The 27,730-nt window shown below is 39.7% G+C and overlaps 2 protein-coding genes across 4 annotated transcripts in view; one reads left to right on the top strand and one right to left on the bottom strand.

The window, feature by feature from the left end:
• Positions 1-27,730, top strand: part of STK32A (serine/threonine kinase 32A) — a 115,991-nt gene that overhangs the window by 9,760 nt on the left and 78,501 nt on the right. For both annotated transcript variants that reach the window (XM_032628596.1, XM_032628597.1), the window contains exons 2-3: positions 19,544-19,599; positions 20,661-20,812. In XM_032628596.1, coding sequence (XP_032484487.1) covers positions 20,694-20,812 — 119 coding nt within the window. In that variant the 5' untranslated portion in view covers positions 19,544-19,599; positions 20,661-20,693. The remainder of the gene's footprint in view (positions 1-19,543; positions 19,600-20,660; positions 20,813-27,730) is intronic.
• The window catches only part of PPP2R2B (protein phosphatase 2 regulatory subunit Bbeta), a 678,268-nt gene that overhangs the window by 582,138 nt on the left and 68,400 nt on the right, over positions 1-27,730 (bottom strand). The window contains exon 2 of one of the 2 annotated variants that reach the window (XM_032628594.1): positions 27,330-27,483. The exons of the other annotated variant lie outside the window; for it this stretch is intronic. The gene's annotated coding sequence lies outside the window, so the exon portion shown is untranslated. The remainder of the gene's footprint in view (positions 1-27,329; positions 27,484-27,730) is intronic. 2 annotated transcript variants of the gene reach the window in all.

Below are 27,730 nucleotides of genomic sequence, written 5' to 3'. Positions count from 1 at the left end.
AACAAAGTGAATCAGCTATACATATACATATGTCCCCATATCTCCTCCCTCTTGCATCTCCCTCCCACCCTCCCTATCCCACCCCTCTAGGTGGTCACAAAGCACCAAGCTGACCTCGCTGTGCTATGCAGCTGCTTCCCACTAGCAATCTGTCTTACATTTGGTAGTATATATAAGTCCATGCCATTCACTCACTTCATCCCAGTTTACCCTTCCCCCTCCCCATGTCCTCAAGTCCATTCTCTATGTCTGCATCTTTATTCCTGTCCTGCCCCTAGGTTCTTCATAACCTTTTTTCTTTTCTTTTTACATTCCATATATATGTGTTAGCATACGGTATTTTTCTCTTTTCTCTTTCTCTTTTCTCTGACTTACTTCACTCTGTATGACAGACTCTAGGTCCATCCACCTCACTGCAAATAACTCAATTTCATTTCTTTTTATGGCTGAGTAATATTCCATTGTATATATGTGCCACATCTTCTTTATCCATTCATCTGTCGATGTACACTTAGGTTGCTTCCATGTCCTGGCTATTGTAAATAGAGCTGCAATGAACACTGTGGTACGTGACTCTTTTTGAATTATGGTTTTTTCAGGGTCTCTGCCCAGTAGTGGGATTGCTGGGTCATATGGTAGTTCTATTTGTAGTTTTTTAAGGAACCTCCATACTGTTCTCCATAGTGGCTGTATCGATTTACATTCTCACCAACATTGCAAGAGAGTTCCCTTTTCTCCACACTTTCTCCAGCATTTATTGTTTGTAGATTTTTTGATGTTGGCCATTCTGACTGGTGTGAGGTGATACCTCATTGTAGTTTTGATTTGCATTTCTCTAATGATTAGTGATGTTGAGCATTCTTTCATGTGTTTGTTGGCAATCTGTGTATCTTCTTTGGAGAAATGTCTATTTAGGCCTTCTGCCCATTTTTAGATGGGGTTATTTGTTTGTTTGATATTGAGCTGCATGAGCTGCTTGTAAATTTTGGAGATTACTCCTTTGTCAGTTGATTCATTTGCAAATATTTTCTCCCATTCTGAGGTTATCTTTTCATCTTGTTTATAGTTTCCTTTGCTGTGCAAAAGCTTTTAAGTTTCATTAGGTGCCATTTATTTTTGTTTTTATTTCCATTTCTCTAAGAGGTGGGTCTAAAAGGATCTTGCTGTGATTTATGTCAGAGTGTTCTGCCTATGTTTTCCTCTAAGAGTTTTATAGTGTCTGGCCTTACATTTAAGTCTTTAATCCATTTTGAGTTTATTTTTGTGTATGGTGTTAGGGAGTGTTCTAATTTCATTCTTTTACATGTAGCTGTCCAGTTTTCCCAGCACCAGTTATTGAAGAGGCTGTCTTTTCTCCATTGTATATTCTTGCCTCCTTTATCAAAGATAAGGTGACCATATGTGTGTGGGTTCATCTCTGGGCTTTCAATCCTGTTCCATTGAGCTATATTTCTGTTTTTGTGCCAGTACCATACTGTCTTCATGACTGTAGCTTTGTAGTATAATCTGAAGTCAGTGGGCTTCTTCCAGTTCCATTTTTCTTTCTCAAGATTGCATTGGCTATTCAGGGTCTTTTGTGTTTCCGTACAAATTGTGAAATTTTTTGCTCTAGTTCTGTGAAAATTGCCATTGGTAGTTTGATAGGGGTTGCATTGAATCTGTAGATTGCTTTGTTTGGTATAGTCATTTTCACAATGTTGACTCTTCCAATCCAAGAATATGGTATGTCTCTCCATCTGTTTCCATCTTTAGTTTCTTTCATCAGTGTCTTATAATTTTCTGCATACAGGTCTTTTGTCTCCTTAGGTAGGTTTATTCTTAGGTATTTTATTCTTTTTGTTGCAATGGTAAATGGGACTGTTTCCCTAATTTCTCTTTCAGATTTTTCATCATTAGTGTATAGGAGTGCAAGAGATTTCTGTGCATTAATTCTGTATCCTGCTACTTTAACAAATTCAATGATTAGCTCTAGTAGTTTTCTGGTAGCATCTTTAGGATTCTCTATGTATAGTATATCATGTCATCTGCAAACAGTGACAGCCTTACTTCTTCTTCTCTGATTTGGATTCCTTTTCTTTCTTTTTCATCTCTGATTGCTGTGGCTAAAACTTCCAAAACTATGTTGAATAAGAGTGGTGAGAGTGGGCAACCTTGTCTTGTTCCTGATCTTAGTGGAAATGGTTTCAGTTTTTCACCACTGAGAACAATGTTGGCTGTGAGTTTGTCATATATGGCCTTTATTATGTTGAGGTAAGGAGAAACAGAGGAGAAGAACCCCCGTATTTAGAAGTCAGGCAGAGGAAAACAATCAGGTAAGGAAACTGAGAAGGAACAGCCTGTGAGTCATGAAAAACATTTGTCATGAAATGTAAGAGAGAAGACTTCTTGAAGAAGGAGGAAGTAGTCTCTTGTGCTGAATGTTCCTGGGTGGTTGAGTAAAGTGAGAAGTATCTGTGGGATCAGGCAATCAGCAGGATATAGGTGATCCTGACAAAAGCAGTTCAAGTGGGGATATGGGGGCAAGAGCCAGAGTCTGGGGGATGAGGAGTGTTTGGGAGGGGAGGACGTGGACACGGCCAGTACAGTAAATAAACCCTTTCCAGAAGTTTACTCTAAAGGGAAGCAGAGAAATGAGCCAAGAGCTGAAGCTGAGTATGATGTTAAGGGAAGATTTTTGTTTTTTTTTTTTATAAAGAGGAGATAGTAGAGCAAGTCTTAGCTGATGGTTTCTTCCCTTTATATTGGTTAATTCCTGTGAAATGATGTGACCAGGAACCAGGGCTGGCTTCATCCACATGAGACCAGTGCAGGCACACATTGCCTTGTGTTCACAAGGGCACCACACGTGGGCTTCACTGCCTCCAGCTGCTGTCTCTAAATTCTTACTAATTTTATCTTAGAATTTATGTGAGGTCTGATGGGGTAGTGGATCACCTGCCAGGGGCTTGGAGCTTTGCCTCATAGTCTGTCCCCTCCCTAGGAAGCCTTCTAAGTCAGTTACCTAGACCCTCCTACCCTCCTCCTACAACGAGGATTTGGGTGCTGATGAGGGGGATGTTTGGGGGTAAGCACCCCCATGACATACTCAGGCGGGGCGTGGTGGTGGCTGTCATTGCCTCAGGCTGGCAGTTTGGTAGGTGGCCAGCTGGGCACTGTCTCTTGGGATCTCACTCACCACCTTCCCATCCAGATACTGAGTATGTCATGGAGTTCGATTTGGAATCAAGTGATGTAAAGATGTACTCACCACCCAGTAAGACCAGCTACCAAAATGCATTTTATCATCAGATCAGCCTACAACTTAAACACAGCAGGACTGAGGCGTAGGAAGGTTAAACCACTGAAATCGGATAGCCACATGGCGACATCCTGAATCTTGATATAAATGAATCTCATTTATTTCAGTTATAGATATCCTCCCACGATGGCCAACCAGAATGTATTTATAAAATTAAACAAACCTAGGGGATTGATTTTACATAAGAATACATCAGACACTCATTACGTGCCTGCCGGTGCATCCTGCTTCAGAGGGCTGAGTCATCTCATTTCACAGTGGCATTCATCTTCACGTCTGGTCTGTGTCTGTGTGCAGGCTTCTCTCCTTACGAGGGTACCAGTCATATCGGTTTAGGGGCCTAGCCTACCTTACTCTGGTACGACCTCATCTTAACTGATTACATCTGCAACAATGTCATTCCCAAATAAGATCACATTCTTTGGTACTAGCGGTTGTGACTCCTATGTATCTTTTTTGGGGGGGACCCTCAACTCATAACCTATACCCTTGGTTTGACTGCTAACTCCAGCCATTACTAGCTCTACGACCTTGAGCAAGTTACCTACTTTCTTCTCAATGTTTTACTTGTGTTTTGGGGCTAATAGGAATTACATGAAATAATGCAAGGGAAATGCCTAGCACAGTGCTTCATATAGTAAGTGTTGGAAAGTGCTCTCAGATTACCATTTGATTCGTGAACGGGGCTTATACTTAGGGTTTTATGTTAGGATGCTGCTTCAGAGGTAGTATCTCTCACTTAGAAGACATCTATTAATTGTTAACATGGGATCTATAAACAGGATTCTGAGGAACCCTGTGATTTATACCAAGACTAGTTTGTATGCTTGTGTTCTTTATTCTCCCTGGAAAAAGAGTCCACGTATTCACCCAAGGAGTCCATGCCGCCCCCTCAACTTTAAGGTTGTGCTTGTAGCAATTCATGGTGAGGTTATAGGGAAGCTTCAATACAGAAAACTTAGAGCTGAGTCTGAGAGACAGGTGGATGTCAGGTGGAATAAGGGAAACCCGTGCTCCCAGGAGTGCGTCTCAAAACGGGGTACTGTGCCTAGGTTATCTCACTTTATCCTCATCACAAATTATGAGGAACATATCAGCCACGCTGATTTCCAGAGCAAGGAGTGGAGATTCTGCAAGGTTAGAAAGGCTGCCCAGTTCACGTGCTAGGAAGAGGCAGAGCAAAAACCCTCACCCAATTCTGGCTGCCTCCAGCCCAAGGAGGCAGCTTTGTGCTGCACGGTATTTGCTCATCCTCTTCTAATTTGACTCTTAAAGTAATCCTGAGATAAATAAGAAAGCGATTATTATCCCTTATTTGGATGAAAATACAAGTCTAAAGATGATTTTAAAAAACACTAGCCAAGGGGACTTCCTTGGTGGTCCAGTGGGTAGAAACTCCACATTCCCAATGCAGGGGGCCCAGGTTCGATTCCTGGTTGGGGCAATAGATCCCGTATGCATGCTGCAACTAAGAATCCACATGCCACAACCAACACCTGGTGCAGCCAAAATTAATTAATTAATTTAAAAAACAAAAACACTAGCCAAGGTAACACAGAAAATAAATGATATATTGATGGCTATCTCTGATTCCCACTGTTAAGTTCCACCTTCCAAAAGTAATCAAAAATAGCTCGTTTACTGAGCACCTACTGTACTCTGGATATATGCCTGCTTTACGTAATCTAATTTAGTTCCCACCGTAGCCCTGTGAGGTAGGTATCTATTTTAAGGATGAGGAAAAATGGAAGCAAGACTTCCAGGGAGAGATGGTGAGTGCAACACATTCTTCTCCTTCCAGTCCCCGGGGAATCTGCAGTGTTACGTGTCTCTCGAAGTAGAGGTGCTTGGATATCTGTTTAAAAACTGGTTGGGTCCTTCTACCACTTTGTCAAAAGAAAGAAACTAGTCATCTGCTCTCCACACATCCACACTGTGGTTTATCCTCTGGAGAGGAAAGTCCCTTAACGGGAAAGACCTGGCACACTGAGGGCCACCAGTGCCTCGTGGAGAATGGAGGAACTGGATAAATTAATGCATGCTGGGTGTGCAAGCCCTCAGCCCTCTTTCCCATTAGGCTCTGATAACACTGACACCAGGGTCCTCCCTCTCCAGACAAGACTCCAGGTAGGGTCTTTCCTGGAGCTTTTGACAACTCAAGAGGAAAATTTAAAGTTAGCCGACTTCAGAATTTTCTAACTCAACATCCTAGCCATTGATTTCTGGAGTGAAGCCTGCTGTCAACAAGTTCCACCCTCATGCTCAGAACTTTCAGACAGGGGTTTAGGTCTCCACACTTAAAGATGAACAGATAACCAAGGATTTTCGGACACGTGGGAAAGGCTTCTAATAGGACCGACAGATACTGAAACACATCAACAGAGAAAACAGCAACTTGACGATAACTATGAGAGAGAGATGTGATATAGCGACCAATAATTTATTTTGATGAAAAAAAATAGGATACCAAGAGAGCAACATTCATAGACCAAAAATTAGTGTGAGGAGAAAAAATTACAGCAAAAATGGAAAAATTCCAAAGGTTCAGAAGATAGATTTAAGAAAATTTCCTAGAATAATGAACAGAGATAGAAAACAGAAGGGTAAGTACAAGAAAACTTAAGAGCCAGTCTAAGAGTTCTAGTTTTAAATAATAGTAGGTACAAAAATAGAGCAAGAGAAAATAAAAGGGAGGAAACCATCACTATATAATTTAAAGGAAAAAGAAAAGCCCAGAACATTTCCAGATTGAATGAGCCTATGAAGTGCCCAGCATGAGAAATAAAATAAGCCCATATAATCATAAAACTTCAAAACATTCAGCACAAATACACAGTCCTGCAAGGTTCCAGAGAGGAAAACTGTTGCTACATCAGAGGGTCTGCCATCAAAATAGCTTTAACGTAACAGCAACACAAAAAGCTAGAAATTAAGGAGAGCCAGGCCTCAAAATTTGGGAGGAAATCGAACCTAGAATTCAATACTCAGCCAAACTTGCGATTGAGTGCGAGTAGAATAATATATTTTGCATATTTATAAGGCTTCAAAAATTTACCTCCCATGCAATCCTTCCTACAAAACTGTTGTAGAATGCACTCCACGAAAACAGGGGGATCAAGCAAGAAAGAAGGAGACAGTGCATGCGATAAGCAGGGACTCCTTCGTGAAAGAGGAGTGAAGGAAATCCCTAGGACGACTGTGACGGGGAGCCCAAGAATGACAGCTGGGAAGCAAAAAGGATAAAGAGTCCAGGTTGGAGGGCTCTGGTAGAGACATTTTCAGGAAGATGGCCTTGTGATTGATGCACTTGAACATGTTGAAAGGGAACTTAGACAACTAGAGAAGAGTTTGAGATCGAATTAGGAAAAAGTCTATAGAAAAGCAAACAAGTATAAACAAGACAATTATTAACTCCAGGGAAAACCAAAAAAAACATGTGCAAGAAGGGAAAACCGGTTGTGGTTTACTACATGACTCAGGTGTGTGTACCATTTCCATACTCATAATAATGGAAATACTGAATATTGATCTAATTGAAATTATTTTATCAGATACAGCTATACTGTATTAGAAAGACAGGAGCATGTTGGGGTAAGACCAAAAGACCAAGGAAGTGAGCTAAATGCCCACCTGCCACCTTGAAAATTCAGTAAGTAATGCCTAAAACTGACAAGAAAAAAAAAAAGATACTATTTAGATGATACGGTGGAAACTACCCAACTTATAAACTCAAAGAGGTAAAAGTGTTAGCTTCTTGGCCAGAAGAGATTGAAGCGTGAGACAAGTGGATCATAGGACTAACATCAGTGTTTAATGTAGATATAGATAAAATAAAAATAAAAATGATAAAAATAAAAATGTCTTTGATAAAAATAAAAATGTCTAAAAGATAGAAAAACTAATCAAAATAGTAATCGGTTATCTTTAGATGATTTTGTTTTTCTTCTACTTTTCTGTATTTATGATAAAAGCATATGAGTTTTATATAAAAAATATTCATTATGAACAAGAAATTGAAACTCAGAAACGGCCAGTAAATTTCCTAATTCCATTTATCTTGTAGGTGGTGCATCTAGGATTCCAGTGCAATTCTGTCTGACTCAAATCATTTTTTATCTTTCATCAAAGCATTCCACCTTCACTAAAAACCAAGAAGCAAAATTGCCATGCCAAAATACTTGCTCCCCTCTCCATAGAGCTTCTTTCTTTCTATACCAAACACTTGATTGCTTTCATTTGTCTACTTATTTGCCTATGTATTTATTTATACTCATTTAATTCCAGAAAGATTAAAAAATGGATTCCAAAGATAAATACACTATAGCAAAATAAAATGTAAGTGGGGCAGGGGCATTCGTTTATCCAGGTTCTCACAAATACAACTGAATGAGTCATACTCAGTTTCCTGAGGATGTGACTTGAACCCAAGCTCCTTTTGTTTTTCCATCTGCCTTCAGTGCCTAGCACAGTCCTGGCCATAGAGATGCTCAAAAAATATTGGTTGATCTGACTTGCTAGTAAGCTCCTTTTGTTTTTCCATCTGCCTTCAGTGCCTAGCACAGTCCTGGCCATAGAGATGCTCAAAAAATATTGGTTGATGTGACTTGCTAGTAAAGCTATGGCTTCTGGAGGAGCAAGCTGAACTTCCTTCCTCCTTGTTGTGACTGTCTTGAAAGGGTTTAAGTAGTTTTTTTGCTAACTGCCTCCATTTGGGAATATAGCATAATTCACCTAATTAATGGAAAACTGGTAAAATCCCCCAAAAGAACTATTTTTAACCAGCACTTCAATTTTTTTTCGGTCCTTTTATTCCCTTTTTGGCAAGTCATGCAGTGTCCATTCTTAAAAATAAATGGGCAAAGTGACATCAGGAGGTATATGGAAGGTATGATGAGGTATATGGAAGACTAATTTAATGTGGGTACCTTCCAGTTGCCATAGTGAGATACATTTACTTCTGTTTGAAGATCATGCAGCAGTGACAAAGGCAATTTGACTCCTGCTGTTAATTATCCTTCAGTTCCTGGGGTTTTCATCCATGTCCCTGCTTAGGATAGCTGTTGGTTATGAGGTTGGTAGGGTGGAAGATGGCAGTTCAGAGAATGGCAGTTCTTGACACTTTTGGGCTCAGAGAATGAGTAAATCAATCCTTGAGGTGTTTAAGATATAAATCTAGTGCCTTCAGAGAAATCTGAAGTTGTCACCATTCTAATGGAGACTTTCTTTTTTAATTGCCTAGCTCATTAAGAAGCCTTTTGATAATGGGTCAGATAATTGGTAAGATATTCCTTAGGAGCTACGTTACCCATTTTATTAAAAAATTTTTTTTAATTTTTAATTGAAGTATATAGTTAATTTACAATGTTGTGTGGAGGTACCAATTTTAAATGATGACATGCTAGGAGAAGAAAAATATCTTTAAAATGTTTCCTCCTAAGCTATTACATAATCTGTTAAACTTTGGTGATGGGACTTCCTTCACTTAATAAGTATTGATTATGCATGTGCTACGTGCCCAACATGGTTGTAGGCAACGTAGATACCATAGTCAACAGGATGGGCCCAGTGTCTGCCTTCATGGAGGGTATATTCTTGGTACTGTTCATCCTGTGTCATGTCCCAACATCATTTTGCCTCACGTTTTGGCAAGAAAAGCATTGTTCTGGGCTGATACCACAGTGACTCATCCAGTAACAATAGCGAAAACAGTAATAATGATACTTTTATTGAGTTCTAACTAAAAACTCTTGATAAGCACCTTTGATATGCCTTATTTCACCTAGTCCTCCTAATAACCTTAGAAGGGATACTAAATGCAATCAGTTTTGCAGAAGAGGAAATTTAAACTCAGAGAAGTTAACTAATTTAAAGTCCATAGCTAGTAAGCAAAGCAGCCAAAACCCAAACCCTGAATTTCATGCTCATAACCACCATATTGTATTGCAAAACTTCCAGGACGCATCTGTACTATTAAAATCAACAAACTTGGAGCCACACATAGTCAGTTTCAAGTCCAAGCACCACCCCTGGGAGAGTTAACTTTTTTGAGTCTCTGTAACTCATCCACAAAGCAGCAATAATCTGACAGCCTTATGGTGTTTTGGTAAGGATTAATTAGGATAATGTATATAAAGCACTGGATCGGTGCCTATACAATGGGTGTACGTAATAGATAATGAGTATAATTATCAACTTTGACCTAAAATGTGGCACAGTGCAGGCAACAGAGGCCTATTAATTATTTATAGACACTATTATTAATTCGCTTCCAATTCATGGGGATGGGGACAGAGGCAGAAGGGGAGGTCTGAGGCCTTGGGAATCAAATTAAGTAAACGATTTATTGAGAGCCTCATCACACTAGGGTTTGAGTCGCTCAGTAAGTACATCCTCCCTGCCCTCCACTGCTTGGTCACCTGTTCAACTCTTACCCTTTCTGCGAGGCCCAAGTGAAATGCTGCCCTTCCCTGAAGCTCTTTTCATCTTCTATAGTAGGAAGAAATTTCTCCCACCTTAGAACTCGCATGGTTTTTAGTGAACAAAACAGTGGTTCGTAAATAAAGCTCTGCAGACTGGTTCCGGCAAGTTTTCATCAAAATCTTAGGTCCAGCCTCCAGAGCCTGATTCAGATGAGGCCCATGTATCTGCATCTTTAAAACAGTTGGGGTTTTTTGTGTTTTTTTTGCGGTACGCGGACCTCTCACTGTTGTGGCCCCTCCCGTTGTGGAGCACAGGCTCCGGACGCGCAGGCTCAGCGGCCATGGCTCACGGGCCCAGCCGCTCCGCGGCATGTGGGATCTTCCCGGACCGGGACACGAACCCGTGTCCCCTGCATCGGCAGGCGGACTCTCAGCCACTGTGCCACCAGGGAAGCCCTAAAACAGTGTTTTGTGTGATTTTGGTGGGCAGACATATTTGGGAATCACTGTAGGACAACATGAGGCTCTCAGTACATATGCATTCCTTTACACTGCAGTCATGTATGTGTAGGTTTCATTTCTTTTCCTTGGAGATGATCTTTCTGATATTCCAATTCAATGTAGGGATAAAAATAAGAAAAAAATAGAAAGAGGAAGTCCCTTGTAACATTTTTCACAGGTCCTAATCACCTCCTCTAAGATGTTTTACTGCATTTCCTGGACAGCTGTTCCTGCTGTATGTTCCCATAACACTCTGATTTTCTCCCTACAGCAGTGGAGCTTGTGTTACTTGGAACTTGAATGAGTTTTGCTAAAAACATAAAAATTGAAAAATCATTGGAAGAATATCAGGGTGCCTGCAGAGTAATCAAGATAGGCCCTATCTGAATAGAAAGCCGCACACTTTAATGCTATCAGGGATCCCTTTTTATCGTGCAAGTCCACTTTATTCCATGTGTTGGTTTCATTTCCTGGGACCTACCGACCTGCTTTTTCTCCATTTGGCCAGTTCTGTTCTCATGTTCAGACAGCTTTGTGATAGCGGGGAAGCATGCATTTCCAGATCAGAAAACCCTGCATGTAGAGTATATAGACTGGAATGACTCAGGTCACAGTCCCCCTCCCAGACCACGGCTTCTGGCAAAGGGTGGGGGACATGATGAGTGACAGATACCAGTGACCGCACATGGTTGGTGGGATCAGTGTTATAAGACAGGATCCATGAAAAAAAAGATCTTGCTGAAGAAGACAAGCCAGAAAAATGGACACTGTTGTGAGACAAGTCTTTCCCTGACTCTGTGCTGCATATATACTACTTTCTCGGGTACAATTACCTACATTTAATGGGCTGCAGCAGAGAACAGCGTTTGAGGACAGCTCCGGACTTCACCCCTTGGAGCTGCCCCTTGCTTACGCTGTGGCCTTGAGAAAATTACTTCATTACTCTGGGCTGCAGTTTGCTCAGCTTAAAAAAATGGCAATAATAGTAGTACTATTTCATCGGATTGATGGAAAATTGAGATAATATATCTCTGGTGTCCCACTAGACTGTCAGCCCCAGGAAGGTAGGCAACCTTGGCTTTCTTTCTCCCCGGCACAGAGCACAATGCCTGGTTGTTACTGCGTGAGCCATCAGTACAGCTTTGTTGTCGGTGAACGCAGACCAAGTTCGGTGAGCATGATCTGTACCTTTACTCCACCGAAGTGTCTATTCTGCCGTAGTGGGGGGAGGGAGGGGGGAGGAATTACACACACGCACGCGCGCATACACACACACACTTCCTGAACTGGAATGAAGAAGGGGCACATGGGGCCAGCTAAGCCATTACTGTCTCCATGTGGAATTGACTCTGCCTTTAGAGAACCACAGCCAACCCCATGTCATGTTTAAGCAACCGATGTGTGTAATGTATCAATTGGGACCAAAGAGCACTGGAATTTAACATCATGCTGTATAAGTAAAGTGTTTACTAAATAAATTACCAGCATAAGCAAGATATGGAGAGCCTGCTTCAAGAGGATATTTCCCAAAGCACTTAGAAGTATCCACTTATTAACAATACATTGGCATGATGGCATGCAAGGAAATGATTGATTGTTTGGGCTTTTAACTTAAGCAGTAGCAGGAGTCTTTAGAATTGTTGGAATTTGGAAACTTTTTTGCTCTGTGTATCTTGGATAGATATAACCTTAGAATAAATTATGTTGTATTTTAATACAAGTACATGCTTTTAACAACAACAACAAAAAATGCCTTTTTTAAAAAGACTTAAGTCCAGAGGGACAAAAAGGGAAAGATGGATACATTTGACCATATAAAATTTGACTATAAAATATAAATTTAACACTTAAGTTTTCTACCTTATTAAAAATGTTTTAAAGTCAAAAGCCAAATGGACAGCCTAGAAAAATATTTCCGAGATGTACTAAGAGAAAGTTAATTTACTTAACACTTTAAATGCATTTGCAAATCAATAAGAATAACTCATTAGAAACAGGGAAAATATATGAATAGGCAGTTCTTTGAAAAAATAAATGTACAAAGATATGAGACTTTACTCATTAAAGAAATACAGCTGACCTTTGAACAGCAATTGTGTGGTCCACTAATTTTTTAAAATAAATACGTACTACGGTAACTACAGTAGTACACGATCTACCTTGGATTAAATCCGCAGATACGAAAACACAGATATGGAGGAAACTCAGATTTGGAAGGCTGACTATAAATTACATGTGGATTTTTGCTGACAGCAGGGCTGGCACCCCTAACCCCCTACATTGTTCAAGAGTCAACTGTATAAAGTAAATAATTCAATTTTTTTTTCACTTGTCAGATAAAGGACAGTTGATGTGATAGTGTTGGCAGGGTGGTGGACAAAATGTCACTCTTACACGTTGCTGGAAGGAGATTGGGTGCAACATCTTTGGAGGGCTGTTGACGATATCCATTAAATTGGAAAATCCACATAATCTTTGTCCCAGTAGTTCTACTTTTATAAAGTTAGCCTACAACACATGTACATAAGCTGATCAAGGATGTTTATGGTAGTATTGTAGGAAATAGCAGATAATTAAATCATCTTTGAACGTCCATCAACAGGCTAAATATTTTATGTATATTTATGCAATGAAGTATAAAGGAGCTATTTAAAATAATTAGATATAGAGCTATATGTAATGGTATGAAAGGACAGAAACAGTATAATTATGTAGAAAGGGCTTATAATCTCTGTCCCTACAGGAATGCTAGTACCTTGCTATTGCTGTCAAAAGGGAATACATATAATATGCAGGAAAAAATCTCTTAAAGGATACAGAAGAAATGGTTAATAGTGGTTGCCTTCTAGGAATAGAACTAAAATTTTGCAATGGGAAGAAGACTTAATTTTCTCTGAATAATTGTACTTTTTTATCATTTGTAACTTTTAGCTTTCAGTGGGCCAGACATTATACTTCTGTTTTATAGCATCTCATCTTCAAAACCACTGGCGAGTCAAGTTTAATTAGCTCTGTTCTACAGATGGGGACCTTGTGATTTGAAAAGATGGAGTAACTTATCTAGGGTCCCACCACTGGTGTCCTTGTTCTCTCATCAATAGAAAGGTTTACAGAAATATCAAGGAGTGCGATTCTCAATAATCTCACGTATGTTCATGATTCCATTCTTAGGAAGGCTGAAATATTTTTAAAGAAAAAATAAAATATTTTCCAAATATTTTTACCTCAAAAGTAGAAAAAAGAATAGATTTTCTGCTTTACTTTCTAGAATGCTCTTCTCCCAAATTCCAAGTGTCAGGGTGGTATAACAAAGTCTAAAAAGTGTTTCCCCTTTTCTTTCCTTCAACACTGTTTATTGACCACAATGTTTAGACTGGGGAGATGGTGAGAGAAGTAGAACAAAGGAAATAAAGAGCATCAGGCCTGAATCCCACCATCAGTACGCTTCCGTTTAGGGAAAGACTTGGGAAAGCCTGACTTGTGATTCTAGAAGGATAGACAAAGAAGTTCCACCTTGCTTCTCCTGATTCTACCTCTGGAATGGGTGGACAGCTATAGAGAGTAAAAATGTGGGTGCAGAATCAGAAAGGTGTATATGAATTTACATGAAGGTGGATTTATTCTATCCACTCCTCCACTCAAGTGTTGGGTGTGGCTTTGTGACAACAGTCAACTGCTGTCCCCTTAGTTGGTCTTATTGTCCATGTGACTTATAAATTCGAGCCTACCAGAGAGCTGAGTGTGACTTCAGTGCTTAAACATTTGTTTTTCATACAGTAGCCCCTAAGTGCAATTCCTTGGGTGCTCACACAAGGGAAACAAAACTGAATTGGACTTTGACAGACTGTCTTGGTCTTCAAATGGGGTACCTTCTCCGAGGATTTACATGTGTAGTTTTGACTGAACAGGTTTTGCCTTACTTTCTGACTTACGAACCTAACCCCAAGATGAGTGAGTCACAATACTAGCTATAATCATGGCCAATTATTTAATCTCTCTGAGGCTGAACACGCCCATCTGTAAAAGCCGTAAGGTTACTGAGAGAATACAATGAGGCATACAAAGGAAACATACATAAACAGACCTCTAATGCTATAGAATTTCTGTGTCTGGTAGATTAGTGGAGAATGTGCACCTATCCAAAAGAAAAACTCTAAAATAAGTCCTTTTAAGATACTTAGTTTTAAAAATAAATAAAAATATTCCGTGGGATCTCATAACGTTAGGATCTGTTCAGCTTTGTCTATTAACCTGATATATCTCCAGGCAGCCTTAAGAATACTGTACGTACTGACGTGATGGTTGCTAAGACTGAGGTGAGAAGACCTGTGTGAAAGCAAGACTGAGGCACAGAGGAAGGTGCCGGAGGTTGAGCTGCTGTTGCCTGTTTCCCCGCAGGCCACATTCCCTGGCCCAGCCCTATCAGCGTAAGTGAGAACCAGATTCTGTCTCTCCCTACACTCAACCATGACCTTCAAAACCCCACAAAGACCCAGGGTCTAACAGGGTCTCCAGGAGACCCTTTTTATCTTATTGGCACCAGAGCTTCTCCAGGAACCAGAAGGAAAGTTTTAGAACATGATACAAGGACAAGACACAAGAAGAAGCCACAACAAAGGTTACTTTGCCTCAGAGATTGAAGAAAACACTGCTGCAAGGCCACCACACCACAGATTGCAAAGCCCAGATGTGTAGAAATGACACTGACAGCTGCCATTTACTTCCGTGTTGCCTGCTAATATCCACGTGTCATGATAGCAGCTTACCACGGTATTTGCTGGGAGGTCTGAATTAGCCTATTCCCTAAGCAGTAGTAGTAGTACTAGTAAAAGTAGTTTGTTCCAGTTCATATTCTAAGTACTTGACATATGTTAACTCATTTCATTTTGCTATAAAACCTATGATGTATATATTACTTTGATCCCTATTTTATCAATGAAGATACAGAGCATGGAAATAACTCGACAGGAAAAAAAAAAAGAAATGGCCAGGATTACACAAGTATTCATTGTAGGAGCTGGAATTTGAACTCAGGTAGTCTGTCTCCACAGACTGTGCTCTTAATCTCAGGGGCTGGTAAATTTTTTGTAAAGGGCCAGCTAGTAAATATTATGGCATCGATTTTCATATGGTCCCTATTGCATATTCTTTATTGTTTTTTTCTAAATCCTTTAAAAATGTAAAACCGATCTTAGCTCACAGGAGACACAAATACAGGCAGCAGGCCCATTTTGGCTGTGGGCCATATGTAATCTGCTGGTTAATACTGCATGGGGTGATCAAAGGTTTAAGCACACAGTGGGTGGGCTATTGCATACTCCCCTTAGGCAAATCCTATATGCCTATAATATAATTGGTTTTCTGTTGACAAAAGAATCCACAGTTCTGACTTCATCTCTCTCTCTCATTTTGTCTGAATTGATGAGGTTTGGTTGCCTTTTCAGTCAGCCTTCCTCCAAACTAGTGTTGCTGTTGTTGGACATTTAAGAAGGGACCGTAAGGATGGAATAAGAGCTTATTTTTCAGTCACTTTCAGCGTGTCATCGGCTTTCTCTCCAGGATGTATTATTATACAGGGAAGTGACCTTAGGCACTATGGCATTGGACTGGAGTTGGATCTTTCTTTGACTGACTAGAAACAAAGGCATAAAATAAGATGTAGTATCTCTAAAACCTTAAGGTTGCCACTTTTCTGGGACCTAACCTGACATTAATTAAGGCAGTTCTGCTAGTAGAAATTTATCAGCAACCTGGCATCTAATGCTTTATCATTTTCATTAAAGCTTAAAATGGCTTAATAAAGAGACACGGTTCGTGAAATGGATTGATATCGCAATGGAACGTCCTGCTTTCTAGGTACCTGCTATATACTTGGAGATTCAAAACATCATCACAGCATTGTAGGCTAGGCTGCTAGTGAAGAAACCACTGTGAGTTATTGGATTTGCTAAAAATGAAATAAATCTTGGTTATTTAACACTTCCATAGTACATAATGCATAACTCAGCCTCATGTGGTGAGTGTGAGGAAATCATTGCATTGGTTATTTCAGTTTGAAACTTAAGAAAAAACTTACAAAAGTGTTTTTCAAGTTATTTTGACCACAACTCATAGTAAAATATAGACTAAAAGAATTCTCACGATACAGTACACGTCTATCTACACACAGATGTAAACTGAAACAAAAGTTTCAGAGTCAATACTACTCTAACTACATTTGAGACATTTCTGATATTTTATTATCTATTCCAGTCCATTAAATTTTTTAATGTTCTTTATTACAACTAAATTTATTTCATAATTTATTAATGGGTCTTGACTCAGTTTACAAAACACTTCCCTAGAAGACCCACATTCTCACACTGCTCTGGTTTACAAGAAGCAACTGTTTGGGGGTTCTTCTGTATCTTTACATCTTACTTTATTTGTTGAGAACCAGATTTATGTGAGATTTATGTGTAAATCACTGTACCAGGCTCCATGGGAAGTGCAAAGAGATGCCTTCAACTACCCCAAGCCAGGAATTTTCTGAGTTGCCAGGAAAATACAGGTGAACAAAGCAACATATAATCTCTGCCCTCATAGAGTTTATGATCTAGTGAATGAAAGAAACTCAGAACTCAAGGAGTTTGGGAAGACAACATAGTCAAGTGAATGACTTAAGTAAACTGTTTTATTAGCATTTTTCTGGATAAAAAGTATTTCTTTATCTAGCAGGGTCAGTCCCATTCTTACAAATGAGAAAATGGAGACTCAGAATCTGTCATTTAGGCTTAAAGACTTAAATATAAGACATGACACCATAAAACTCCTAGAATAGAACATAGGCAAAACATTCTCTGACATAAATTGTACCAATGTTTTCTTAGGTCAGTCTCCCAAAGCAATAGAAATAAAAGCAAAAATAAACAAATGGGACCTAATAAAATTTATAAGCCTTTGCACAGCAAAGGAAACCATAAACAAAAAGACAACCTATGGACTGGGAGAAAATATTTGCAAATGATGTGACAGACAAGGGCTTAATTTCCAAAATATACAAACAGCTCATACAACTTAACAAAAAAAACCCCAAACAACCCAATCGAAAAATGGGCAGAAAACCTACATAGACATTTCTCCAAAGAAGAAATACAGATGGCGAATAGGCACATGAAAAGATGCTGAACATCACTAATTATTAGAGAAATGCAAATCAAATCTGCAGTGAGGTACCACCTCACACCAGGCAGAAAGGACATTATTACAAATGTTGGATAGGGTGTGGAGAAAAGGGAACCCTCTTACACTGTTGGTGGGAATGTAAATTGGTGCAGCCACTATGGAGAACAGTATGGGGGTTCCTCAAAAAACTAAAAATAGAGTTGCCATATGATCCAGCAATCCCAGTCCTGGGTATATAGCCAGACAAAACTATAATTCAAAAAGATATGTGCACCCCTACGTTCATAGCCACATTATTTACAACAGCCAAGACTTGGAAGCACCCTAAATGTCCATCGACAGAGGAATGGATAAAGAAGACGTGGTATATATACAATGGAATATTACTCAGACATAAAAAAGAATGAAATAATGCCATTTGCAGCAACATGGATGGACCTAGAGATTATCATACTAAGTGAAGTAAGCCAGACAGAGAAAGACAAATATCATATGATATCACTTATAGGTGGAATCTAAAAAAATGATACAAATGAACTTATCTACGAGACAGAAAAGACTCAGTTCTAGAGAACAGACTTGTGGTTGCCAAGGGGAAGGGGTGAGTGGGGGAGGGAAGGACTGGGAGTTCGGGATTAGCAGATACAAACTATTATATACAGGATGGGTAAACAACAAGGTCCTACTGTAGATCACAGGGAACTGTTTTCAATATTCTGTGATAAACCATAATGGAAAAGAATATGAAAAAGAATATACATATATGTATAACTGAATCACTTTACAGGAGAAATTAACATAACATTGTAAATCAACTATACTTCAAGAAAATTAAAAAAAAGAATCTGTCATTTACCAGAATTACATCATTGTTTACAGGCCAAATCCAGGATTATTTGTAATAGACATGCTGCCTCACATGGTTAAATGCTTTGGTTTTTTTTTTTGAAATAAAGTGGGTTGGGAGTTTAAAAGAAGTGATGATTAAGTCACATTATAAAAATGTTTTCACCTTGAGAAAGCTTGGAAGATGAGAGGTCCCATTACTCATCTCTCTTTCCTTCAGAAGGAGCTAATCTGATTTTTTTTTTTTTTTTTTGAAATCGACAAATTATGTCTTTTAAAGAGAAGAATGGCACCTTCTTGTACTTTGCAATCTTTTCTGATTAAATTCTTAAAATCCCTCATTTGGAATTTTACTCATCTAAACCCTTATTTCAAAAACCAGGAAAGAAAGTGGGACATTTTCTGCAGATTATCAAGGAAAGGAACCAAAGAATGTCACCTGTCTGGGAGAATCTAGGCTTTGTTCTTCTCTTCACCAAGCATTTCTTGAGCATTGACCCAAGAGACCATGCTATCTATACACTAAACATCTACTGCTCCTAGGAAGGAGTGAACATGTTATTTTTTTTAAATTGATGTATAGTTGACTTAAAATGTATTAGTTTCAGGTGTACAGCATAGTGATTCAATATTTTTATAGATTATATTCCATTTAAAGTTTAGGAGTGGAAATTTTTAAATGTCAGATGGAAAAGATCATCTCAACTTCAAATGAAGTATATAAAATAGACTTTTATACTCATAATCATCCTCTTCTCTTAGATATCTGTGCCTTGGGGATCAACTTATTCTGTAAACTTACATGTGTAATAGTTTCTTACTTGGGAAAATTGAGATCATTTGGATACACTAAAGAGCGGTTTTAGTGAGAAAACAGACAAGGAGAAGATTTTTAAAGTGCCAACCCTTAGTAGAATTGTATGCACAGAGGACCAGGTCTCTGGCCACCTACGTGAAACCCTCTGTTATATCCACTTAGAGCCCAACAACTTCTCTCTTAATGTTCACCAAGAGTTTTAATTGCCCACTCATTTTGTGACTATTTAATCCGTAAGAGTCTCTCTGGGGAGGCTTCACTAGACTACAGTCTCCATAAAAGTAGAGATTTTATTTCTACTCTATTACTACTATATCCCCCAGTACTAAGCAATGTGATTAAGTGTTAAAGAAATGTCTATTGGATGAATGAATGGTCATGTTAAGGAATGTTGTTTTAAATAAAGTACTTAGGTTTAGTTCAATCTTTATATATTATTCATTAGCTACTAAAAGAGCACGTGAATCACTCATGATGTTCTTTTTGTTTGTTTTACAGTCAACTTTGACCACTTTGAAATTTTAAGAGCCATTGGAAAAGGCAGTTTTGGGAAGGTGAGAACCAAAATGATTAACCAATAATGGGGTATGTAGCTCAGAGAACAGAGAGCCCAAGAAGGTTCAGATTAGTTACTGGGACCACAGTAAATGATAATTCAGAGATGTTTTCATAATGGGTTTTTATAAAATTGTTACCACAGTTTGAGCAAAGTATGAGACAGGCAGCTGCATAATGAACATGTATGATCTCAGAATTATCTCAAAGTCAAATCAGTTTACTCACTAGAGTTGGAGGCTTTCTCTACACTAATGGGGAGAGTAAGATTTCATAATCATTTGCAAGTTGTACCAGTACATTCAGTAACAGTTGTCTTGTCAGTATAAGAATTAAATCTTTTCATGTGGGAAAGAAGCCACCTGATTTCTGTTTTCCCCAATTGTACCACAGTTTTATTTTTAAAAACCTACCACAAAAATCCTACCATAAAATTCATACACATTCAGTCCAATTCTTTGTAAGAATCTTCTAGATTCATATCCTGATTACTATTGTGTCTTGTGGAAACATACTTTAACAGAATACCTCATATTTCATAGTGAACTTGCATTTTAGAATCATCTGCTCTCGACTTTATCAGGCATTATATGAACCTCTAAAAGAGTTTCACAAACATGCACATCACGCTTCGTGTTTATCCCCATGCTTCAAGTCCTTTTTGGTTGTATCACCTATGGCTGTCAACAGAAATTCTCACACAATATTGTTCATCTTGACAGTTTAGTCATGCCTATTTTGGTCACTAAAAAGCAGAATACGGATGCTGTTAGTTATTGGAAGATTCCTGACATGGAGGCAGCTATTTTCCCCAAAATGCAAAATCCCCAAAAGCAAAAACAGGCAAACTCATTTGAGAAGGCAGAGATTTAGAAATTGACTTGGTACAGGGGAAGAAAGTGAAATTTTTTACTCTGAAATCAGAGCTAAGTGGCAACTTTAACATCAGAGAATCTGCAAGTGATGGGGCCTCCATGCTGTGATAAAAGGTCTTGTTCGGTCTCATTCCCATGATCCATCATCTCCCTGATCACTTTCTCACTCTGGTTGGCACCATTAGGTCTGCATCGTACAGAAGAATGATACCAAGAAGATGTATGCGATGAAGTACATGAACAAACAGAAGTGTGTGGAGCGCAATGAAGTGAGGAATGTCTTCAAGGAGCTCCAGATCATGCAGGGGCTGGAGCATCCTTTCCTGGTTAATTTGTGGTAAGTGGTTTTCTTGGACCTCTGAATGGGACACTCCTACCTTCACCCCCACATCCTCTTACATAAACACATCCTGATTTCTATGTGTGCATTGGCAAAACCCTCATTGGGATCTTCCTCGGGACTTTCGTTCACCTTGGCTTCTTTGACTTTATAAAGAAACAAAAATGTTATATTATCACCAGTAAATACTGCTCAGTTCAGTTGCCATATTTCCCCTTGTCCTTGAGGTCAGTATTTTTTTTAAAGCATTGTCATTCAATAGGCTGGCAAGGAATGAGTTCAGATGTCTTCTCACTCATTAGGTCTTTTTCCCCCTTACTCGTGGGGCAGGGACTTGGAGTGCAAAGTACGGCATCACTGGCAGAGATGAGGTTGACTGTTAGGACTTGTACAAAACACTTTCTTCTTAAAGTGATTGGCAATCAACCTTTTTTCCTTGCAGCATACTTTTTAAGCAGCCACATATACACCTGTGAGTTGGAAAAGGATGGGTGCTGCCTTTCTCACCAAATAGACTTTAACACAACCGGAGCTAATTTATGTCAGTAGCTAGACATTAAATGACTGATCTGCTCTCAAAGCCATTATCATAATCCAAGCCTTAGAAGACAGCGGAGACGCTTGCATTATCTACTACTTCCTGCTCTCTTCTTACCCATGGAGGTCTTTATGTGGCTGGCTCATTTTGCTCTACATTTTAATGCATCCATTATGTTAAGAGCCAGTTCTTAAAGCTAATTCAGTATGACTGTTATTTAAATATGTATACCAAGCAGTTCTTACTTACTAGCAAAGGGGGAAAAAAAAAAAGAGATCTCTATTCAGAGAATACTAATGGAAAAATCATCGAAATGTCACTGTGTGTTTAGGGAGATTCTCTAGAGGAATCAGTGCAGAAAACCTGTCTCCCTCCATCTTTAATTTATACAGTTCACTTAATACACAATTTGCTTGAAGACTCTATGCCACAGTTGAAAAGAAGATGGTTCTGTGTGACTTGGCAATAGGTGTGTTAGAGTTTATGCACTCTTCAGACATGGGGAAGCTCATTTTGGCCCAGCCTTGGTGTATTTAATCAGTATTTTACAATGGCCTATTCACAATGCTGCCATGTAAAGAGTTAAATGGATGCAGCTCTTTCTTCCCCGTCCTTAGCAATCATCAAATTGCCTTTTTTTACCTCTCTCCACAATGATGATCTTCCCTTTGTTCAAACTCACACTGTCCTCCTTCAAAGGTTCAACCAACTAATTTTCTTCTTTTAAGACCAGGAAACCTTTGTAAGGGCACATTTACCATTTTGCCCTCTCATGCTTGTCTGTCATCCCTGAGTAGGCCACGTTGATTTCATTCTATTCCCTTTTTTTTTTTTTAATAACATGAGTGTTGTGAGACTTTAAGCTGGCCAAAGAGTATAATTTTGCTACTTGCTCGCTTGGTTTCACTCCAGACATCATTCTCTTGTCTGTGCATCCTGACTTGGCAATAACAGGACATATATCCTATTCTACCCTTCTTCTCACTTCTGACACTGAATCTTACAGTAGAATCCTGGGCACCATTAACATGATAGAAGAGAGAGAAGAGACAGCTCCACCCCCATGAGTCTAATACCACATTCAGAACTGGAAACTGATAAGGGACATTCCCAAAGGTACGGCAGAAACCTCTTTGTCTTTCAAACCTTGAGATAAAAGTCTTCAGACTTCAGCATCTTTTCTCCTTCTAATAAATGCTTTCTGCCTTACTCAGTACAGCATAGTAAATATAAGTGATCTTTCCGCAACTATTAAGCACCTTGCAGTGCTTCAGGAGATGTGGCTGTGAGTAATTTACTTTATCATTTTTAAGTCCCATTGTTGTAAGATACGCTTAATGTGTGTAATTTGGGTTGTTTCTATGAGTGAAGTACGCTCAAGTGCTCTGCCCGGTGCCCAGCACATAGTAAGCATCTTACAAACGGTAGCTCTTAATTTCCTTGCTCCATTAAGGCATAGCATTCTCAAGTGCCCATCACTGGTGGCCAGTGTGGAACTCCAAGAGACAAATCTGAAGGGTGCTTGGTCCCAAGGCATCCTGGCAAGCTGTGTGTGGTGAAGGAAGGGGGGAAGAGTCTTCAACTCATTCCCTGTAAGAGCTTATGTTTGTTTTGTCTTCCACCTGCATTCTGCAAATCAAAGGAAAGATTCCCTGTGTATTATGTACAATTGAATCTAGATTTTTCTATCCTGGGTTTAACTAGACTGAGCTTTATATCCCCAAAACTTCAGGAGCCGATTTTCTTAAGAAGCATTGTATGATTAACAAAATAATAGCAACATTTTTTAGACACTCATGTACTTCTGTACCCATTCATGTACTCTCTTTTGCTGATATGTTGTGTTGGCCTGCCAATATTGCTTTTAATAATAATCTTCTCAGGGATGCTCAAAATGTCCTCTGGGGATGTGTTCAGAAAATTCTGGTTTTCAGGATGAAGGAAAACACAAATTGTTTCTCTTTCAAGCAGGTTTTACACTAATGTTAAGAAGTTGGTTTATGACTATATTGGTATAAACACAGACACATGTGATCTTTGAAAACTTTTCTGCTCATTGCAAGTTGAAAAACAGAAAATCACATAGAGAACTGAAAATTCTCCAATAATCCTATCACTTTGAAACCACTCCTAACAGTGTGGACTTTCCAGTAAAATGTCTGCATCTGATTACACATGAGTGCCATTCATTCCTTCATTCGTGTATATATTTCCGGAGCATCACGGTTTATAATCAGGGTTGCCAGATAAAATACAGGATGCATAATTAGATTTGAATTTCAGATAAATAACCAATAACTTCTAGTATATGTCCCAAGGATCACACAGGACATATTTTAAGTAAAAATTACTCATTATGTGAATTTCTAATTTGTGGGCATGTTGTATTTTTATTTGCTCAACCTGGGGACCCTAATTGTAACAGAGGCCCGTATCGTGGGGACGCAGTACTGAGCACAAATAGCGCGTGAATATATCAACTATGAGAAGTGCATGAAGGAACTAAGTAGAAAGAGGGGTGTGGGTGGTATGTTTTGAGGGTTTTCAGGGAAGGAAGGTCACTAGTCTGGGAGCATCAGTGTTAAGGGTGGAAGAAACTTCTGAATTAAAATTCAGCCTCTCCAGACCTCTCCAGACCTGGCTCGACTCAGAACACAGTTATCAGATAAAGGCCTTGTTATAAAGTGAAGGCTGCGGGACAGGGCTGACATCCAAGAAAAGCAAATACAATCTCCCTGCGAGCCCCTCCCTGAGGGCCTCTAAACAAAGCCCTGGCAACCCACAGCCCGCAAAACAATCGCCTGAGTCCTGCCCAGCACAGCCGATCCCCAGGTGTCTTTTGTTCACTGAGATTAAGCCTGCAGCTGCGCACAGCCACTCAGGGCTCTGAGCTCTCCTCACCCTTGTCTCCCGTTCCTCCCGTCCCGTGAACCCCAAGGGTCCCCGTGTGATTTCAGGAAATGAGGAGATGCGATTGTCTGTGTTAAATGAAAAGGACCATGGGTACTGGGAGTGCGAAAAGGGAGCCCCGTGAGATAGCTCAACACAGTCACATAAATGAGTTCCCTGGAAGCAACCTCAATCATCTGTGACTCAGAGTGCCAGCACCTCTTCACGCAATCAGAGACCTTTGAGAACTCAGGGTAGCCTTCAGAGTCCCAGCATCAACCATACTAGCTGCTATTACTTTGGGTTTTACATATATGTTCTCATGTATTCATCCCAACAACCTACGTGGATGGGGATTATTCTTCCCATTTTACACCTGAAGAAACTGAGGCTCAGAGAGGTTACACCATTTCCCCAGAGTCACACAGCCAGGACCCAAACCCAGGAATCCTGATTTCAAAGACCTTGCTCTTCCTGCTATCCTCTACCCTCCCCCACAGATGTCTTGTGAGACTCTGTTACAAAATACGTACAGAAATGCAATTTATTTTGTTGATCTTTCTCCATACCCCACCAGAATACAAAGTCCATGACGCAGATATGTTAGTATCTTTTGTTTACTGCCTCACTCTCCAGCTCCTACAATAGTGCCCAGCTCACAGAAAGGGCTCAATAAATGTATGTTGAATGAATGAATGAACAAACGAAGTGAATTAGCAGTGGGACTAGTCTTCTGGCTCCTGGTTTTTTGCTCTTTGCCCATCGTACCTCTGCCACCTCTTGCACACTCACAAACAGCCCCATATAATCATGCCCATTCCAGATTCTTTGTAGGCCCTGAGGTCAGAGGGACCCGAGTTTGAATCCCTGTTTCGCCACTTGCTAACTGTGTAAATGAAGCAAGTTACATTATGTGTTTTTCTTGGTTTCCTCATCTATAATTGGGAGTAAGAGCAATAGCCATAGCGGAAGGTACTGATACGAATAAGAACATGTATATAAAGCATCTCAAACACAGTAGACATTTAATAAATGATGGCTTTAAACAAACAACTCTGAGGCCCCTCCCAGAAAGGACATGACCCCCCCGCCCCCATAGCCAGAGACGATTCTAAAGATTCTTAGGTGGACAGATGCACCTGAACTTCAGCTGGCTTGGGCATTAGAAAGTCTTTTGTTCTAAAATTTTAACTCAAACAATTTCTTTGAATCTAAAATAAATGTCTTGATATAAAATAAGGAACTACAGAGTGTTCTAATGAAAATAACAAATACCCATATATCGTCACTCAAAATAACTGTTGTAATAGTTTCCTATTGCTGCTTTAACAAATTACCGCACACACCAAACAACAACAACAAATTACCACCAACTTAGTGGTTTAAAACAACAGGAATTGAAGTAGCTGAGGTTAAAGCTATTTTCGTAATATAATGAAAACATTATTTTCCTTTTGCCCTGCATGGTTATTTGCACTGAAACTTCACAGGCAAAACTAATCAGAACAATGATTACCTATGGAATGTACAGATTAACTAGAAGGTTGCATGTGGAAAACTTAGGGAGTAATTGAAAGATTCCATTATCTTTATTGTGGCGTTGCTCACAGGAGAGTATATATTTGTAAAAATTCATTACATTTTATACTTAATATCTGTGCTTTTCACTATAATTTTCCCTCATTAAAATAATATGGAAAATTTTTTTCAAAACACAGATGTATTATATTACAATTCTGGAGGTCAGAAGTGCAAAATCAGTCTTCCTGAGCTAAAACCAAGCTATCACAGGGCTATATTCCTTCTGAAGGCTCTAGGGGGGAGGACTTACTTCCTTACCTTTTCCAGCTTCTCCGGGCTGCCTGCATGCCTCGGTTGATGGCTCCTTCTTCCATCTTCAAACCTCTCTCTGACCTTCTGCCTTCCTCTTCCATCTTTTAAGGACTTCTGTGATTGCATTGGGCCCACCTGGTGATGATGATTCTTGCCCAAGCTCTAGCCACTCTCCACTGGGCCCTCTTCTCAGCTAGGCCTCAACCCTACCCAATAAAGACTTGAACAAAACACTAAAATCCTTTTTAACAGCTCAAGGCCTCATCCTAGGATGACCCTAGCCCACTTACAGTGCTTGCCTGAGAAAACTCAAGGCTGGAGAAAAATTTACTGTTTGCTCCGCGAACACCTGAAGACAGGGCCCCTGTCTCCCAGCCACTGCGGAACGGGAGGAGCCCAATTTCCATACACGGCGTCAGTTAACAAACCAGGTGGGATTCACGCGGACCAACCCCACCTTCCCAGTTTTTGTAAGTTTTCACTTTGCTGGCTCTTCTGAGCCCCTGCTCACCACCCTCTCTATTCCCTATTCAACAAATCAAAGTTGAGTTCAGTTCACAACTGGACTCTTCCTTTTTTTTTTTTTACAGCTTTATTAGAGTATAATTGCTTTACAATGGTGTGTTAGTTTCTGCTTTATAGCAAAGTGAATCAGTTATACATATACATGTGGACTCTTTCTATTGTAGTAGGATATTACGGACTAAACTCTCTCCTTACTACTTTAACCAGTGTCAGCTTTGTTAACTTAGGAAGAGATGCGATTAAATTAAGGATCTTGAGAAGGGGCGATTATCCTGAATTATCCAGTGTTGTCATAGGAAGAAGTTGTCCCTGATGAACCTGGATAGTTGGGGAAGAAGGAAGCAGTCCCTGAAGAAGAACTTGGCAGACAACAGTGTTATTGTGTGGCCAATACATAGTACTTGTTCCATATAGTTGTTGACTGACTGACTGTTGGGCTAATGGCCAAGGAACTGGATCTTTATAATGCAGACTTATTCATTTATTCCTCAATATCACAAAGGATTCCTTAGAAATTCATTGGAAGAACATGTGGTAGCTTACACAGTATCAGAAGTAAAGCTTGAAGAAGTAGGTCTCAGGAGGGTGAGGGACAAAGGCAGTTCTGGGACTCTAGATAGCAGGAAGTAATGGACAGAAGTGCAAAATCAGTCTTCCTGAGCTAAAACCAAGCTACCACAGGGCTGTGTTCCTTCTGAAGGCTCTAGGGGGGAGGACTTACTTCCTTACCTTTTCCAGCTTCTCCGGGCTGCCTGCATGCAGGGTATCTCAGCTGGGATGAATCAGCTCCAGCCAATTTTCTAACCTTGCATCACGGACTCAACATTCAAAGTCCTGGGAGGGAATCCAACTGGCCTTGCTCAGAAACATGCTTACCCCTTCGCTAGAAGAAAGAGTGAAACAGATAATGACTCCCAGATTGTTGGCCGGAAAAACTTGGTGAATAATTGTGTCAGTCACTGAAGAGGAGCAGATTCATTGTCAAAATCAAGAACTCTCTTTAATTAACAAGAACTCTCTGTTAACTTTGAGCTGTATCTTAGTCATGCTGTTGAATAGGCATTGAGTCTGGTGCTCAGAAGAGAAATCCAGAGTCAAAGGAGAAGTCCCACAAAACATGAATATGGGAA

This window comes from Phocoena sinus, chromosome 3, assembly GCF_008692025.1.
Source record: "Phocoena sinus isolate mPhoSin1 chromosome 3, mPhoSin1.pri, whole genome shotgun sequence".
NCBI lineage: Eukaryota > Metazoa > Chordata > Mammalia > Artiodactyla > Phocoenidae > Phocoena > Phocoena sinus.
Note: the sequence above shows the minus strand (reverse complement) of the source record. Positions and strands in the feature narration are given on the sequence as shown.